Here is a 17,402-nt window from a genome sequence, read left to right on the forward strand (position 1 = left end):
AAGACTTTAGGGATCCGCAATGTCCCATGCCCTTTTAAATTCACTCACTGTTCTTATCCTCACCACCTCTTTTGAAGGGCATTCCAGGCATCCATCAACTTTCTCTGTGAAGAAATATTTCCTGATGTTGGTTCGGAGACATCCCACCTGGAGTTTCATATTGTGTCCCCCTAAATTGTATAGTTTCTTTTCCAAGGGAAAATGTTTTATGTTTGTGCATCATTAATACCTATTGGGTATCTGAAGGTCTGTCTCATATCCCCCCTGTTCCTTCTGTCCTCCAAGGTATACATAATTAGATCCTCCTCATAGGTCTTCCAAAACAAACCCCGCACCATTTTGGTCACCTTCCAAATACTTTACATCTTCTCTCTATCCTCTTTGAGAAACAGTCTCTAGAACTGAACACAGTACTCCAGGTGAGGCCTCAACTCCCTTTTTCTGCTGGTTATTCCTCTCTTTATGCAGCCCAGCATCCTTCTGGTATTAGCTTTCACCTTGTAACACTGCTTTCCTGCCTTCAGATCACCAGACACAGTCACCCCACAATCCCTTTCCCGGTCCATACACATTAGTCTTTTGACCTCTATCACATACCCCTCTTTTGGAGTGCTGCACTCCAGGTGCATGACCTTGCACTTCTTGGCAATGAATCTCATCTGCCAAATCTTCGACCACTCCAAGTTTAATTAAATTGTTTTTCATTCTCTCTACTCCTTCAGGTATGTTCACTCTGTTGCAGATCTTAGTATCATCCGCAAAAAAACAGAAACCTTTCCTTCCAACCCCTCTGCAATATCGCTCACAAAAATATTGAACAGAACCGGCCCCAAAACCATTCTTTGAGGCACTCCACGTAACACGATTCTCTCTTGACATCAGGTTCCATTTATCATTACACATTGTCTCCTGACAGTCAACCAGTTTCTAATCCACACCCAAACTTATCTTATTCACGAGCCTCCTATGTGGGACTGTATGAAAAGCCTTGCTGAAATCCAAGTAAATCACATTAAGCATTCTTCCTTGAACCAATTCTCTAAGTCACTCAATCAAAAAAACTAATCAGATTTGTCTGACAAGACTTTGTCATGGTAAATCCATGCTGCCTTGGGTCCAGCAAACCGTTAGATTATAGATAATTCACCCTCTCTCCTTCAGCAAAGTCTCCATTAATTTTCCTACCACCAAGGTGAAGCTAACTTGCCTGTAGTTTCCAGCCTCCTCTCTGCTACCCCCTTTGTGAAGCAGAGACCACAAGTGATTTTCTCCAATCTTGCTGCACCACTCCTATTTCGAGTGATCTACTGAACAGGTCTTTCAGCAGACCCACCAACTCATCTCTGAGCTCCCTTAGTATCCTGGGATGTACCCTTCTGGCCCCATGGCCTTGTCCACTTCAGTTTTCCTAGTTCTTCCCATACATTCACTTCTGTAAATGGGATTGTGTCTACCCCACTCTCATCCCTGCTCTAGTCCACCAGCAATTATGCTTCTCCAGGGTCTTCTTTAGTGAAAACATGTATGAGAAGGGATATACACCAAGTTTTAGGTTTATTATTCATTTACCACCAATTTTTTTACAAATAAAAATTATTTCAAACATAGTTTTATTGGAACACACCACCATATGTAGTGTTTAAGAGTAACTCCTGATTTTTTTTTTTTAATTATCTCATGAATATCCATGACAATGTAACAATAACCCATAAAAATCCACTCACTGCAACATATACACATCACATATCCCAAATATTTTCTATATCCTTCACAAAAATTTTTAATTACAATCCACAATTTTTTCATAATGCAGTACACCACCATGAGCAATTTTTCAAAATAATACAATAGTTCAAATTTTACATTTTTCACACCAACTTATTCTCCAACAGATTATTTCCTTCAAACTTTTCTCTAAAAATACAATCCTGGACTAAGGGGTAGCGAATCGGATATTCAGCCTCTGGGAGGAGCCCGGATGCAGATCTGTTTGCGTTTCCCTACAATAGGAAGATACCTTGATTCTGTTCCCTGTACAGGTTGGATGGCAAACAAGCCTTGGACGCCCTGGCCCATCAGTTGGGGCAAGGGTCTTCTATACACATATCCTCCGATTCCCTTAGTGGCAAAGACTCTCTTGAAGCTTTACGAGGACAGAAGGACTATGATGTTTATAGCTCCTAATTGGCCGAGACAGGTTTATTTATTTAAAAACTTTTCTATACCGTCGCTAAGTTATGTACCATCGCAACGGTTCACAAATAGGCACAAATAATGTATATAAAGGTGGGTATCGTACATTCTAACAAGTGCCAGCTACAAACGGTAACAATATCATTAATAAATATACATTTTTGGGTAGTGATGAAATAGTTGTGGGAAGGTTTATTGTGGTACCTTCCTTTGGTCTGTTTCTCTACTGTACTATGTATTTATAATATTGTGGTGCCATTTATTTTGGCTTGCGATTTCCTGTATTTTTCGTTCTCTCTCTCCCTCTCTACCCCACTGTTTCTTTTGGAAAGGCTTGATTAAAGAGCCATGTCTTTAAGGTTTTTTTAAAGGATTTGATGTTGCTCTGTAATCTTAGTCCAGTGGGCATTGTGTTCCATAGAAAGGGCCCTGCCAGTGATAAAGCCCTTTCTCTTACTTGTGTTAGTTTAGCTGATTTTACTGTGGGGATTGTTAGTAGTGCCTTGTTAGCCGAACGAAGGTTCCTTTGCGGTACATGGACTCTTAGAGCTGTATTTAGCCAGTCAGCTTCTTTATCATATATTAGTTTGTGTATTGTGCATAAGGCTTTGTATTCAATTGGTAGCCAATGTAGTTCTGCTAAAGTTTCAGTTATATGGTCCCTTCTTTTTTTTCCTGTTAAAATTCTGGCTGCAGTGTTCTGGAGTATTTGCAGTGGTCTGATTGATGAGGTGGGGAGTCCCAGTAAGAGTGCATTACAGTAATCAGTACTGGCGAAAACAAGTGTCTGTAGGATTGTTCTGAAGTGGTCAGGTGTGAGTAACGGTTTCAATCTTTTCAGTATCATGAGTTTTGCATAGCCTTCCCTTACTTTTAAGGATATATGTTGTTTTAAATTGATTTCTGGGTCCATTATTACTCCCAGGTTTTCTTACTTTTTCGGCCAGTTCTATTTTCTGGTTATTTCCTAGCATTATTGGTATTTTGATGATTTCAGATTGTTTTCGTTCAAGGTGTAGGAATTCTGTTTTATCAATGTTAATAACCAGCTCCATTTGGGTTAGAAGTTGTTTTATTATGTCAAGGTACAAGTTTGCTAATCCTAGTGTTTTATCAATGGAGTCCTCTATTGGTAGAATTAGCTGAATGTCGTCAGCGTAAATGTAATGAATTATCCCTAGTCCTGCCAATAGGTGACAAAGGGGCAGCATATATGTATTGAAGAGGGTGGCAGACAGAGCTGAACCCTGAGGTACTCCGGTTTCGAGTTTAAGTTTTTTTGAAAGAGTGTTTTTTATCATGACTTGGAAGAACCTATTGCTGAGGTATGATTTAAACCAGTTGATCGTTTTGTTACATAATCCTATTTCTTCTAGTCTTTTGAGTAACGTTTGGTGGTTTACCGTGTCAAAAGCTGCGGATAGGTCTAGCATTATAAGGATGTAATGTTTGCTGTTATCGAAACCTCTTAAGATGTTGTCTGTTAATGAAAGGAGTAATGTTTCAGTGCTGTAGTGTTTACGGAAACCGTGTTGTGAAGGGTATAGTATGTTGTTTTCGTCTAGGTGTCCAGCTAATTGTTTTTGTACTGCTTTCTCTATTAATTTGGCAATTAATGGGAGGTTGGAAACTGGACGGTAGTTGTTGAGAATTAGGGGGTCACTATTTTTCTTTTTTATTATTGGTTTTATGATTGCCCCTTTCAGTATGTCTGGCATTTTTCCTTCCGTTAGGGATAGGTTTATGATGTTCGTTAAGGTTGGGGCTACTACCTTGGTGATCTTTTTTATCTCTGTTGTGGGTATGGTATCAATCATATGGGGAGCGGGGTTTGTATTTTTTATCATAGATTCTACTTCTAGTTGTGATATTTCTTCAAAGTCTGACCATGGGTTAACATCTCTCTTTTGCATTATGATTTCTTGTTTGGTGTTATTTGGGAGCTTATTTCTTAGGTTTGATATTTTGTCACTAAAGAATTGAGCTATTTCGTTACATTTTGATTCTGGTATACTTTGAGTTGACTCTTGCTTATCGGTTGTAAGATTTGTTACTATAGCAAAGAGGGTCCTTGGGTTGTTGGCGAATTTTTGTATTTTATTACTATAGTAATCTTTTTTAGTATTTAAGATTAGTTGTTTGTAGTAAGCTAGGTGTTTCCTGAATTTGGTTAGGTTTTCAATTGTTTTGTTTTTCCTCCATGTTTTTTCGAATTTTCTGAGTTTTCTTTTTGCATCCTTTATTTTTGTATTGTGCCATTGGTTATTTTGTTTAGTTTCTTTGATATGTATTGTTTTCAAGGGGTTTACCGTATTGGCTATTTTTTTTGTTGATTCTAACCAATGGTCTGTAGCTAGGCAACAGTCTGTAGCTGGTATGTTGGTTAGTTCGTCTTCTAATTTGTCTTTTAGTTCTTCGCAGTTGTAGGGTGGTCTATATGTAAGTTCAATGGGGGTTTGTTTTGTTATGGTCTGATGGTGTCGAATTTTCATGCTTGATTGGATCAGGAAATGGTCAGACCAAGGGATTTGAGTATAGCTAGTTGTTAGGTGTTCTATGTATTTATTGTTTATAAAAGTTAGGTCTAGAGAGTGTCCGGCTCTGTGTGTTGGTTTATCTGTAATTAGTGTGAACTCGAGTGCTGTCATGGCATCCATTAAGGTTTGGCATGTGTTAGATGGGGGATGGGTATCCATATGCAGATTAAAATCGCCTAACACTATAGTTGGTTTTGAAGTGTTCAGTTGTGTTGTAATGAATTCAATCAAAGGTGATATATTTAGATCCAGTAAACTAGGGGGACAGTATATTAGGCAAATTTGTATATTGTTTGTATTGAAGATAGCGATTTCGTGATTTGGTGGTGGTGTTATTGGGATTGGTTTACATTTCAGGGCTTTTTCAATGATCAGAAGTAATCCACCTCCTCGTTTGTTTATTCTGGGGACAGAGAAGACATCATAGTTTTTGTGGGCTATTTGATTTTTTAATACTACATCTGATTTTTTTAACCAAGATTCCGTTATTGCAATAAAGTTGGGTTTTTTATTGTATAGTAAGTCCGAAATGATTGGAAATTTTTTTGAGATTGATTGTGCATTCACTAGTATAAATGTAAGCAGTAGTAGGTTATTTAGAATTGTTTTGTTTTCTTTGGTTGTTCTTGTTATTTGTATTAGATTGTTATTTTTTTTATGTGCATCTTTTTTACTGTGTTTGGTTCTATTCTTGTCATGCAAATTGTTGTTGTTGTACTTACCTTTGTTCATGCAGACCGATATTGGATGTTCGTATGTTTGTTCTTTCATTTCCATATTTCAGTTTGACTGTCGTCGTTGATTGGGTTGGATTGTTGAACTTGGTTTCTTTCTGGTTTGAATGGGGTTCGAATGGGCGTCTGAAGGGGCCTGCCCCTTTGGTGCGCTCCTTCGGTGTGCGGCGCCCCCGGGCCTTCTCTGGCTTTTATTCCTCCCTCCTGGCTGCGCTTCCGGCGTCTGTGACGTCAGCCGCGTCAGCCAAGGGGGAGGAGTCGTCAGGTCTTCCGGTTTCGTCCGGCTCCGGTGCACACTGCAAGAGGGATCAGGAAGAGGCAGAGAAAAGACAGTAAAAAGGAGAAAATAAAAGGAAAAAGTAGGTTAGCAGGGTTTAGGGTCGGGTGGGGGAGGAGGGGGGAGGGTTCGGGTGGTCAGTGGGGGCGAGCGGAAGGGGGCGAAAAATACTAAAGCCTGACGGTCTCTTGGCAGGCAGGTCGCAGGTCTTCCGGTGGTGGAATCCACTGCCCCCGGGCCTTCTCTGGCTTTTATTCCTCCCTCCTGGCTGCGCTTCCGGCGTCTGTGACGTCAGCCGCGTCAGCCAAGGGGGAGGAGTCGTCAGGTCTTCCGGTTTCGTCCGGCTCCGGTGCACACTGCAAGAGGGATCAGGAAGAGGCAGAGAAAAGACAGGAAAAAGGAGAAAATAAAAGGAAAAAGTAGGTTAGCAGGGTTTAGGGTCGGGTGGGGGAGGGTTCGGGTGGTCAGTGGGGGCGAGCGGGAGGGGGCGAAAAATACTAAAGCCTGACTGTCTCTTTGCTGGCAGGTCACAGGTCTTCCGGTGGTGGAATCCACCGCCCCCGGGCCTTCTCTGGCTTTTATTCCTCCCTCCTGGCTGCGCTTCCGGCGTCTGTGACGTCAGCCGCGTCAGCCAAGGGGGAGGAGTCGTCAGGTCTTCCGGTTTCGTCCGGCTCCAGTGCATGCTGCAAGAGGGATCAGGAAGAGGCAGAGAAAAGACAGTAAAAAGGAGAAAATAAAAGGAAAAAGTAGGTTAGCAGGGTTTAGGGTCGGGTGGGGGAGGAGGGGGGAGGGTTCGGGTGGTCAGTGGGGGCGAGCGGGAGGGGGCGAAAAATACTAAAGCCTGACTGTCTCTTGGCAGGCAGGTCGCAGGTCTTCCGGTGGTGGAAGGTTTGGTTTCCACTCCTGTGGTAGTTGTACATCCAGGATCTGATCAGTCTGGGGACTTCCCCAGATCTCATGATGCAAGATCAGGGCAGACAGCGGCAACCCAACCTCCAGGTCCTTTCGCTCACAGCCTGGATGGTGAGAAGTTAATCCTGCAGCCATTTGATCTTTCTGAAGATGTGTTTTGGATCCTGATGGCTTCTAGAAAGCCTTCCATTAGAAAATCCTATGGACTGAAGTGGAGGAGGTTTTCCGTGTCATGTAAGCAGAAGGCCTTAGATCCATTCTCCTGCCCCACACAAAAACTGCTCAATTGCCTTCTACACCTATCAGAGGCTGGCTTAAAAACCAACTCCATCAGAGTTCATCTTAGTGCAGTTGGCGTCCATCACCAAGGTGTAGATGATACGCCCATCTCTGTATAGCCTATAGTTGTACATTTCATGTAGGGCCTGCTTCTGTTGAAGCCTCCTCTAAGGCCTCCCTCTGTGTCATGGGACCTCAACGTGGTGTTAGCTCAGCTGATGAAAGTTCCTTTTGAGCTACTGCGTACCTGTGACCTGAAGGTCATATTTTTGGTGGCGGTCATTTCAGCATATAGGGTCAGCGAGCTCCAAGTCTTAGTGACTTATCCACCTTATACTAAGTTTTATCATGACTGGGAGGTCTTGCATACACACCGTAAGTTCCTGCCTAAGGTGGTGATGGATTTCCATCTTAACCAGTCAATTGTCTTGCCAATATTCTTTCCTAGGCCACATTTGCACCAAGGCAAACAAGCACTGCACAGTCTGGACTGCAAGCGAGCCTTAGCCTTCTATCTGGAGTGGACAGAAGCCCATAGATAGTCCACCCTTTATTCTTTTGATAAGAATAGGTATCATTGCCAGACACTATTCAATTGGCTAGCAGATTGTATCTCCTTCTGTTATGCCCAGACGGGGCTGCATATTGTGGGTCATGTCAAAATGCATTCTGTCTGAGCATCAAGTGGCCCACTTGCGAGCAGTTCCGGGAAGGAGATCTACAAGGTTGGAATTCTCTCCACACATTCACATTGTATTACTGTCTGGATAGGAATGACCAATGTGATAGTAAGTTTAGCCAGTCTGTCCTTCAGAACCTGTTTGAGGTGTAGAATCCAACTCTTCCAACCTAGGGCCTGTTTGGGCTTAGGCTGTCTCTCCCTCTGTTACCAACAGCACTGGTGGTGTTGTACCCACTGGCAAGTGGTTGTGTGTCTGTTGATCCCCTTTTTGTGTTGGGAAGCAGCCTGCAGCTAGGGATTCACCCATGTGTGAGGACTACCATCCTGCTGGTAAGTCCTCATGGAACCTGAACACCGCACCACAGAGTTTGGTTTCTCCTATTTTTTATTTTTATCATAATTCTATATTATGAGACTAAAGAGGGACTCCGCGTGGACACGTGGTATACGGCATGCTGGGCATACTCAGTGTGACTAGTCAAAGTTCTAGAAATTGACATAAGTTTTCCGAATTGGACTCCATCTGATGATGTCACCCATGAGTGAGGTCTAACATGCTGCTGTACTCGGTGAACACCTGTTACAGGTAAGCAACTATTTTCTCCTCCTACTGGGTTTCCAGGGCACATTTGCGGATGTAAAGGGGATGGGAATTTGAGGGGGTTTTTTTGTTTGTTTTTTTTTAAGAAGGGAACAGGTTTGGGGTAGGAAATCGGGGATGATCAGCCCATGCAATCTTTTTATCGGGGTGTGGCACGGTGATGGGAGGAATGGGAGATTTGGTGTGTCTAGGCCCCTGGCATATACATGTGTGTGTGGGTTTTTTGGTTTGTTTGTTTTTTATCTTGTTGGGAATAAAAGTTGAAATGGGATGGCCTCTGTCATCACCTTCACAAACCCTGAAAGGTTAAGTCCTCAAGCAAAGACTTCCTTCATTCATCTGGAGAAGAAGGGTCTGATGGGAGACCATCCGAGTCTTCGGAGGACTCAGCTTGATCATCTCCCCAGGGGTCATAGGGACCCTCATTCCTCACTGTATGCCACAGAGGATGGGGCCCTAGGTGCTCGGCCTATGTCCAGAGGTGTAGGCACTGATGGAATTGAACGGGGAACTATAGGTCTCGGCATCTCCGCTGGCCTCAGTGGAGCTTCCTCATTGGAGGAACCGGCGATGACCACCGTATCGGTAGGGGGGGGGAGGCCTCAGTACCTCACCAGGCACTGGTACCGTCCCAAGAACCAGCACCAGCTGGGTCAGTAATGCAACGATGAGCACATTGAGCTGCTCCAGAAGTAGTACGTTGACAAGCAGCACCGGCTCCAGTGTCGTCGGTGCCACAGAACCAAAGCCCTGCAGCACCCACTCCAGCTCCTCCTTGAATGCTGCCAATGCCAACACCAATTGGGAGGAAGGCGAGGTGGCCAGATCTTCCTCGAACCCACAAGGGGGATTGGCGACTGGCACCAGGACCAGTGGAGTCTGTACAGCTGACAGGTACAGGTACATAGTATTCCTCCAGCATCACCTTTTTATCTAGCTAAAATTCTGTGCAGGTTTTACCTGGAGACTCCAAAAATTTTGAACACTAGCTGCCTAACTTGGCTAGCCAACTCTAGGTCTACATCTGGCTGACCACTCTCCCTCCAGATGTTAGGATGAAAAGTATGGCACCTGAGCCCACCTTCCTCTCTCCTGCACCCAAAGAAGACAAACAAATTGAGGTCCATCTTCCCCTTCTCTCAAAGGTATCTGAATCCCTCCCTCCCCCAACCCCTATTTTCTTCCTATCCCTACTTCCTATTTTTTCCCCTCACCAAAGTCAATCCCAAGCCAAACTGGCAGGATTTATGCATATTTCCTGGCTCAGCCATGCTTTAACAATGCTAGTAATTTAAACTATTTGTCGTATCAGAGCAATGATGAATGTTGAGCTGGCAGGGAAGCACAAGTCCTGAGCTCAGTTGGGATTTAATATGGAGTTTTTGAGAGTGGAAGTAAGTCAGTAAAGAAGGGGTAACAATGGGAGGAGCTCAAATACTTTTAAGATAAAGAAATCAGGAAGGGGGTTGAATTTCATTTGTTTTTATTTTTTACATCAGGTGTCGGGAGGGAGGAAGGTGGAGGTAGGGGCAATTTTTTATTTTTTATTTTTTTTTTTATTATGGAGCACCAGAAGGCAGGGGTCAGGAGCAATTTGGTTTATTGTAATATGCTGGAAAGGAGGATAGATAGATCATGACATGTTTTTAAAGGACTTAGCCAGCACAGATTTTCAAATGAGGCCCATAGCTGGTTAGCTATGGGCCTCATTTTCTAAAGTATCGCAGGCCTGCGATACTTTAGGTAATGAGGGGTGGGGGTCCGAAACGGGGGGCGGTCCTGTGCTAGCCAGCAGCGATCGCTGCCAGTTTCGTACCCAATAGTGCCACCATAGAAGGTGTAGCTATTGGGCGCGAACTAAGACACGAAAAGGGCCTTACCTTTTCATCGTCCGCGGCGTCTTCGCGGAGTCGGCCCCGATGACGCTCTGACTCCTCCTCTTCTGGGGCTGACTCCGCCCCAATCTTGGTATCGCACGCGATAAGGGACTTTTCACGTGCGAAATGTCCCTTATCACGTGCGATCCGTCTGGAAAATAAGGCCCTATATTAGCTATCTAGCCAATCAAAATCTAGCTGGCTAGATTTAACTGAATTTTCAGCTGAAACTCTAGCTGACACTCACAAAGCAGCTGCTGGAAAACTACCTTTCAGCTTCATGGTTTATCAGTGGTATTTCAAGCACAATAATGGGAGTGGAGAACCACACAAAATAGTATCAGACAGTCAGGAGGAGTGTGGAGAGAATGAAGGTTCTTCAATACTTGGAAGATATTTCTATTCAATTTATTAAATAGGTAGCTCCTTATGTACAAACAAAGTTAAGTCTCTCGCCAAAAGGCATAACTCTTCATCCAGCTGAAGAGAGTTCACTATTAATTATGCCGTCCCTCCCGACGCATCAGGCAAAACACTGGGTCTCTGTAGGGAGGTTTTGGCGAGAGACTGTTAACCTTGTTTGTTTGTACATAAGGAGCTGCCTATTTAATAAATTGAATAGAAATATCTTCCAAGTATTGAAGAACCTTCATTCTTTCCACACGCCTCCTGACTGTATAGTATTATCAGTGCTATTTGACAGGGCAACGTGGCACCACTAACAAGTTTTTAGGATCCCAAAATCTCACAACTAAAAGCATACTGATTTTTAGTAATTCACTTCTTAACCCTATATTTTATGGCTCATTCTTGCATACATGTAGACTCTGCAATTAATGGAACTACTAAATGCACACAAGTATTTCACACAAGTGAAGGTAGGTAGTACAATTAATAGCTGTTAATCTCATAAATCCACTCAAAAACTACAAGAACAGTACTTACAGAAGAATCAATCTGATTGTATCTTGCAATATCTTTATGAAGAGTTCTTAACATGATCATGGCCACCATGCCCGATAAGAAGAGGACAATTACAAGAGAATTCATGATGCTGCACAAAAAAAAGAAATGCAACCTTTTCATTGAAGTGCAAACCTAAAATAACAATCAGAAAAATGTGCATTATAGTTTAGTTTTTCCCTGCTCTTCCTTATGGCCCATGCAAGAGATTAAGATTCAGGTTTGGGATCCTCACACCTCAGCCCCAGGCTGCTGAAGCTCACACACCTAATACAGCTGTCACGTTCATACATGTCTTGCCATTGTACATGCAGATGACACATTCCTGGTTGAAATCTAACTATTTATTGCTAAGAGATCAATAGACCTTAAAGTTGCTGGAATGTAGTGGAAATGCATTGGGTAAGAATGTAGTGGAAATGCATTGGGTAAGAATTAACATAAGCACCTTCATTTTCATTCAATCATAACTTAAATGCAGCAAAGAAAAGACAGGAAGCTGCCAAGCTAAGAATTAATATTTTCTGCTAAGACAGTAAAACTCAAGAGGGCCAGCAATGCTTCTTTCATACCAGAGAACATTTAAAACAGATAACATAAAAAGTATCCTGTGTCAGCCCAATGGCCAACCTGGGTCGCTTGACATACCACCCAACAGATCCCAATGCGGAAAGCTATTAACTGTTTACTCTCACTACTGGCAGTAAGAGGCAGCAATCCCTATATCTATCCGATTAGTAGTTGTTAATGGACTTGTCCTCTAGAAGCTTGTAAAAATCTTTAATCTTAGCTATCTGCTGCTGGCCTTGATCATGTCCTCCAGCAACAACTTCAACAAAATGTGTGTTGACTTAAAAATATTCTTATAATGTATTTTAAATCTACTATCAGTTAGTTTAATGGCATGTTCCCTAATCTTAGTACTATATCAAAGGTGAAACAAATTTGCTTATCTTAGCAGGTAATCTCTAAAGAAAGCAGTTGAAAAGTCACACGTGTGACATCATCTAACAGTGCCTATAGGGAACATATTTCCAGAGCTTTCTAGTGAAGAACACTCTTGGAGTTCTCATGACTCCATAGCATTCCTCAGTTCTGTAATTAACCTAATGAGCATAATTGCAGAAGAGCAGGAGGGGAGGGACTGTATGACTTTTTCAGAGAACAGTTGTTACAGGTAAGCAACTTTGTTTTTGCTGAGGCAAGCAGTTCACTGAATTCACAAACATGGCACTACCTAGTTAAAGACTGGTTTCAAATAAAACACAAGAAACAGTCTGCCAACAGGGCGAAACAACTATTTTTGGCTCATTTAAACTCCTTTTGTTTATTTTTTTAAGGGAGGAAAACAACCCAACCCAATAAAAATGGGTCCTAGAATAGCTGGAGTTGGGCTCTAAATTTTTGAGAGACCCTGCAGAATAAACAGCCCAAAACTGCTGTCACGTTGAAAGTCTGTCTAAACAATAATGTAACAGAAATGCATTAACAGAAATCCATATCACTGCTCTACATATCTATTCAATCAAGGATGACCTCAAGATGCACCATGGCCTTTGATACATACTTCCAAAGTCACACTTGATTTGGCGAGAACTCGCAATTCACTATACAATTAGGACTATTTAAAAAACCTGGTAAACTTTATAAAGCTTTCATGCATTCCTGACAGAAGCCAAAGGATCTCTTACAATATAAAGTATGCTAGGCTTGCACACCTTTACTGGCACAGGTCCTTGGGAAAAATGTTAGGACGGATTGACTAAGGCAGACATCCAACTCCACCTTAAACAGAAAATTAGGATGCATGCCTAGCACCATTCTATTATGATAAAGCTTAGGATAGGAGTAGATAAGATACTAAGCCCTGAAGCTCTCCAACTCTGCAGACTGAAGTTATTTACTGACGTTATTTAGTCCATAGGAAGCAAGAGGCTCAAAAGGGGGCTCCCAAGAATACCTGGAACCACTTAATGTGTAAACTGGCGGTGACCTGAAAGTGTAACGGTCCTAGTTTCCACTGCCTTTTGGTGCCACTGAATATCTCTTGGGGATTCAGAGCATCTGGGAAAGGCTTCCCTGTTTCTGCTACGGCTTTGCGTGCTCAGCACAACATCAATCTGCAATATTTGATATTTTATGAAGGAGCTAAAGCACTCAGCATACTGCTCAATGCTTCTTTCATTATGCTGAGCAACCACCTCTTATTGCCTCTAAAGTTCTTCCTTAAAGATTACAAGTGCCAAGAAGTTCAAAGCCATGCATCTGGGATACAGTATCCAAAAGAGCTGGAAGTGATGGGCAGTGATGGGCAGTGAAAGACTAATGTGCACGGACTGGGAGAGGGACCTTGTTGTGATAGTGTCTGGTGATCTGAAGGTGGTGAAGCAATGTTGACAAGGCGATAGCTAAGGCTAGAAGAATGCTGGCCTGCATAGAGAGAGGAATAACCAGTAAGAAAAAACATGTGGTGATTCTCTTGTATAGGGCCTTGGTGAGACCTCACCTGGAGTACTGCATTCAGTACTTGTGCCCATATCTCAAAAAGATCAAGTCAGGATAGAGGCAGTCAAAAGAAGAGCAACCAAAATGGTGTGGGATCAGCATTGGAAGACTTATGAAGAGAGGCTGAAGGATCTGAAAATGTATACCCTGAAGAGGGAAAGTGCAGGGGAGATATGATACAGACTTTCAGATACCTGAAAGGTTTTAATAATGCTCAATCATCAAACATTTTCTGTTGGAAAGAAATCAGTAGAACTAGGGTCACGAAATGAAACTCTAGGGAGGATGACTCAGAGCTAATGTCAGAAAATATTTCTTCATGGAGAGGGTGGTGAAGAGCAAGTTTGCTTACCGTAAATGGTGTTTTCCGTAGATAGATGAATTAGCCATGCTGTATGGTTACGTCCTCCATGCCACTAGGTGGCGGAGCTCTCAAAGTCTAGCAAAGTCTTTTAGCTAGGTACTCCCTCCCCTCCTGTATCCTGACAGGATTGCCTCAGGCTCCTCAGTTAGCATCAAAACAAGGTAGATATGCTAGACCTGTCCAGGGAGGTGGGCGGGTCAGCATGGCTAATTCATCTGCTATCTACGGAAAACACCATTTAAGGTAAGCAAACTTGCTCTTTTCACGTAGATAAGCAGCAGAATTAGCCATGCTGTATGGAGTCCCCAGCTGACGTATTGAGCAACAATATCCGTGAAGTTCTAATTACTTCCTCTTATTTTTTTTTTTGCTCAATACGATAAGAATGGCGGACAGTTCCCATGAAGCCTGTATTTGTGTGGAATCAGTGCTCTTCTGTAGGATAGTCCGTCTCAAAAGGGCATCATCTGCCGTTGTCTAAACAATAGTGGGATGTGGAGTGTGCAGCGATGACCATGTCGCCGCTGAACAGATGTCTATGAGAGGTACGTGATGGAGAGAGGGCAATGAGGCTTGCCATTGCACGCACCTGATGTGTCCTTGGGGTCGCAGATAGTGTTTGCGACTTTGTCATAAACTGGATAGAGGTGGATATCCATGTGAAGAAAGTGCTTTCCGATAATGGAAGTGCTTGTGCATTCGGATGGAACGAAAGAAATAGTAGTGATGGTCGACTGGGTGAAAGAGTGCGCTGTTTGTAGAATGCCAGCGCACGTTTACCATGTAAGGTGTGTAACCTTCCCGCATGAGCAATTGCATGAGGGTTTAGAAGAACGTGGGTAAGGTGATGGTTTGGTTAATGTGAAAATTGAAAATCACTGTTGGTAGAGACTTAGGGTGAGTGTGCAAGGTCACCTTGTCATGGTGAAATTGAAGATAAGGATGGTAGTGAAAATGTTTATAAGTCACTTATTCTCCTTGCAGAAATTAGAGCACCAGGCAAACATCTTCCATGAGGTAGTGAAGGTGACAAGCGTCCAAAGGGTGAAAGGGTGAAACGGCACCAGTGGCTCATGTAGAGGTGAATCTTGGTACTAAGGAATGAGAGGAAAATGTGCTCTCCATCTAGATGAATGATATAAGCTGCTATAGATCTTAAAGGAAAAACATAGTGACGAAAGTAGCAAGGCCTTTGCTATACAGTAGATGGAGGTAGGAGAGAAGTAGGTTAGGTGGGCAGGTGAAAATAGGTCGATACCCGTTGATGCACACCAGGAAGCGTAACAGGACTACTTTCTTTGGCAATTGAGCCAGGTGGATAGTCCTCTTGAGGACAAGACGACATTTTGAAGGGTAGGAGAAATGTTTAAGCGCTAGTAAGCGAGCCTTTTTAATCTCTATGCCGTGAGGTGTAGGGAGGAGTGAAGATGTAGCCGTGTACCCTTGTCCTGGGTAAGAGCTGTGAGCTGGCGACCAGGGGAATCTGGTTGCGGATTGAAAAACGCAGTAGGTAATTGTATCATGGTTGACTTGGCCATGTTGGCGGGATTAGGGTCAGAGGCGCCTGGTCCACCATGGATCTCTGGATTGTGTGAGAGCGGAGTGGTATTGAAGGGAATGTAGAGAGTGGGGCTTGTGACCAATCAATGAGAAAAACGTCTGGAGTGGGCGCGGGTAAACCGAAGAAAAATTCTGCAGTTTCCTACTGCTGTCTGTCGGATAGAGAATGACTGTAGGGAGACCTCGAACTGAGAGTACTTTATTAGTTACTTTTGGATTCAGTTCCCTTTAGCGGGGGTGAAATTCTGCTGAGTTTGAACTCTGGAATTGTGAATCCCGGGTGGATTGAAGTGAGCTGTATCCTTAATGAGCCAACTATAGTATTTGAACTGCTGGTCTGCAGAGGTTCCATGAACCAGACCCTCTTTCCTTGTTCATAAAGGACATTGTAACAAGGTTGTCCTTGGGAATCAGGACTATCTTCCCTTATATGGTATCCCTGAAGTATCTAAGGGCGATGACTACCGCTTTGGGTACCAAAAGATGTATGTGCAGTGTACGTTCGCACAAAGCCTATAGACCTTGTATCCATAACTCAGATGATCTTCCCTTAGGAGATGCATCCCTGGTGAGTATTATGTGATGTCGAAGGGCGCAGGGGTGAGCCAGTCGATAGTGTCGTCAGGAGTAGCCACCAATTGGAGATGTCTTTCCATGTTGATGGTATAGGAAAGTTGAGGAGGCCATGGATGGAGAAAAAGGCCACTGGTGCCTGAGACCTCATTGAAGGCGATGTATATGTAGACGCGTATGTAAATGGCTGCCATCATCTGACCCATATGACTTTTGCGAGGCGCTACCATGGTACTGTGAAGTAGAATTGTAGACAGCGTGGAGAGAGCTATTGCTCTCAGGTGAGGTAGTAAAACCTTGACTGGAATCGTGTCGATGCAGGCCCTTTTAAATGTAAGTGTGAGTGGGCTCCAGTTTCGACTGTCTGCAGTTGATCTGGAGACCTAGATCGTCTAGGTAAGAAATAGTCTGCAAAGATTGTCTCTTTGTAGTGCTGGATTGGATGTTAGCAGGAGCCCATCGCTCAGGTGGAGAAAATATTTGCGCCCCCCTGACGACAAAGGTGTGCCCTCGCCCATGCTATGTATTGGTGAAATTTTGGGGGAAGAGGGAAGGCCAAATGGAAGAACTTTGTACTGGATGTGATGGCTGTCTCCTTGGAAACAGAGGAACACCAGGAACTGTGTGCATCAGAATGTGAGCTTATGTGTTTGTCAAGGCTAGTGAGCATATCCAATTCTCGGGCTGAAGAAAGGGAATAATGGACTTGATAGAAGTCATTTGGAACTTCTCCTTTTGGAGGTATTTGTTAAGGTATAGAGGTCCCATGCATGGGAACAAAGAATAATGGGAATAAAAAACCCTTGATGGAATTCCGGGTTAGGCAATTTCCGTATGATCGAGAAGACCATTGATCCAATGTAATCAGATTCCCGGGTGGAAGGTAGTTGGACAACCATTCCCCACAGGAAATGACAGTGGGGTTTTTTTATGTCTAAACCCTATGTCTGGAGTTTTTGGTTTGTGTTTTGGTTTTTTTATTTATTTATTTATTTATTTATTTGTGTTTTTCTATACCGGCATTCACGGAAGTTCGTATCATGTCGGTTTACATAAAACAAGGGGTGAGCAATACATTATAACGTACATAGCTAAAACGTAAGAGTATACATTACAAAAGTATAACAAGTGCATAGAAGAAAAAGTTACAATAAAACAGGGGTTATTCTAACTGGGATTAGAGTTAGAGGAGAGATAAAAAGTTTAACAAGAAGTAAAACCTTGTAGTGATTGGTTGGTATTGTCTGTTTCAGTTTAATAGAAGATGCTCAGTGTTGCTGCATTTGATGGAAGTGAATCATTAAGGGTCCGGAAATGCTTTCATGAACAGCCATGTTTTAAGTCT

The 17,402-nt window shown here is 43.0% G+C and overlaps 1 protein-coding gene across 5 annotated transcripts in view; it reads right to left on the reverse strand.

Annotated features, from left to right (window-relative positions):
• Window positions 1-17,402, reverse strand: part of LOC115094582 (transmembrane 9 superfamily member 2-like) — a 467,181-nt gene that overhangs the window by 215,463 nt on the left and 234,316 nt on the right. For all 5 annotated transcript variants that reach the window (XM_029607790.1, XM_029607789.1, XM_029607788.1 and 2 more), the window contains exon 9: window positions 11,038-11,146. In XM_029607790.1, coding sequence (XP_029463650.1) covers window positions 11,038-11,146 — 109 coding nt within the window. The remainder of the gene's footprint in view (window positions 1-11,037; window positions 11,147-17,402) is intronic.

The sequence above is a fragment of the Rhinatrema bivittatum genome, chromosome 6 (assembly GCF_901001135.1).
Source record: "Rhinatrema bivittatum chromosome 6, aRhiBiv1.1, whole genome shotgun sequence".
Lineage (NCBI taxonomy): Eukaryota > Metazoa > Chordata > Amphibia > Gymnophiona > Rhinatrematidae > Rhinatrema > Rhinatrema bivittatum.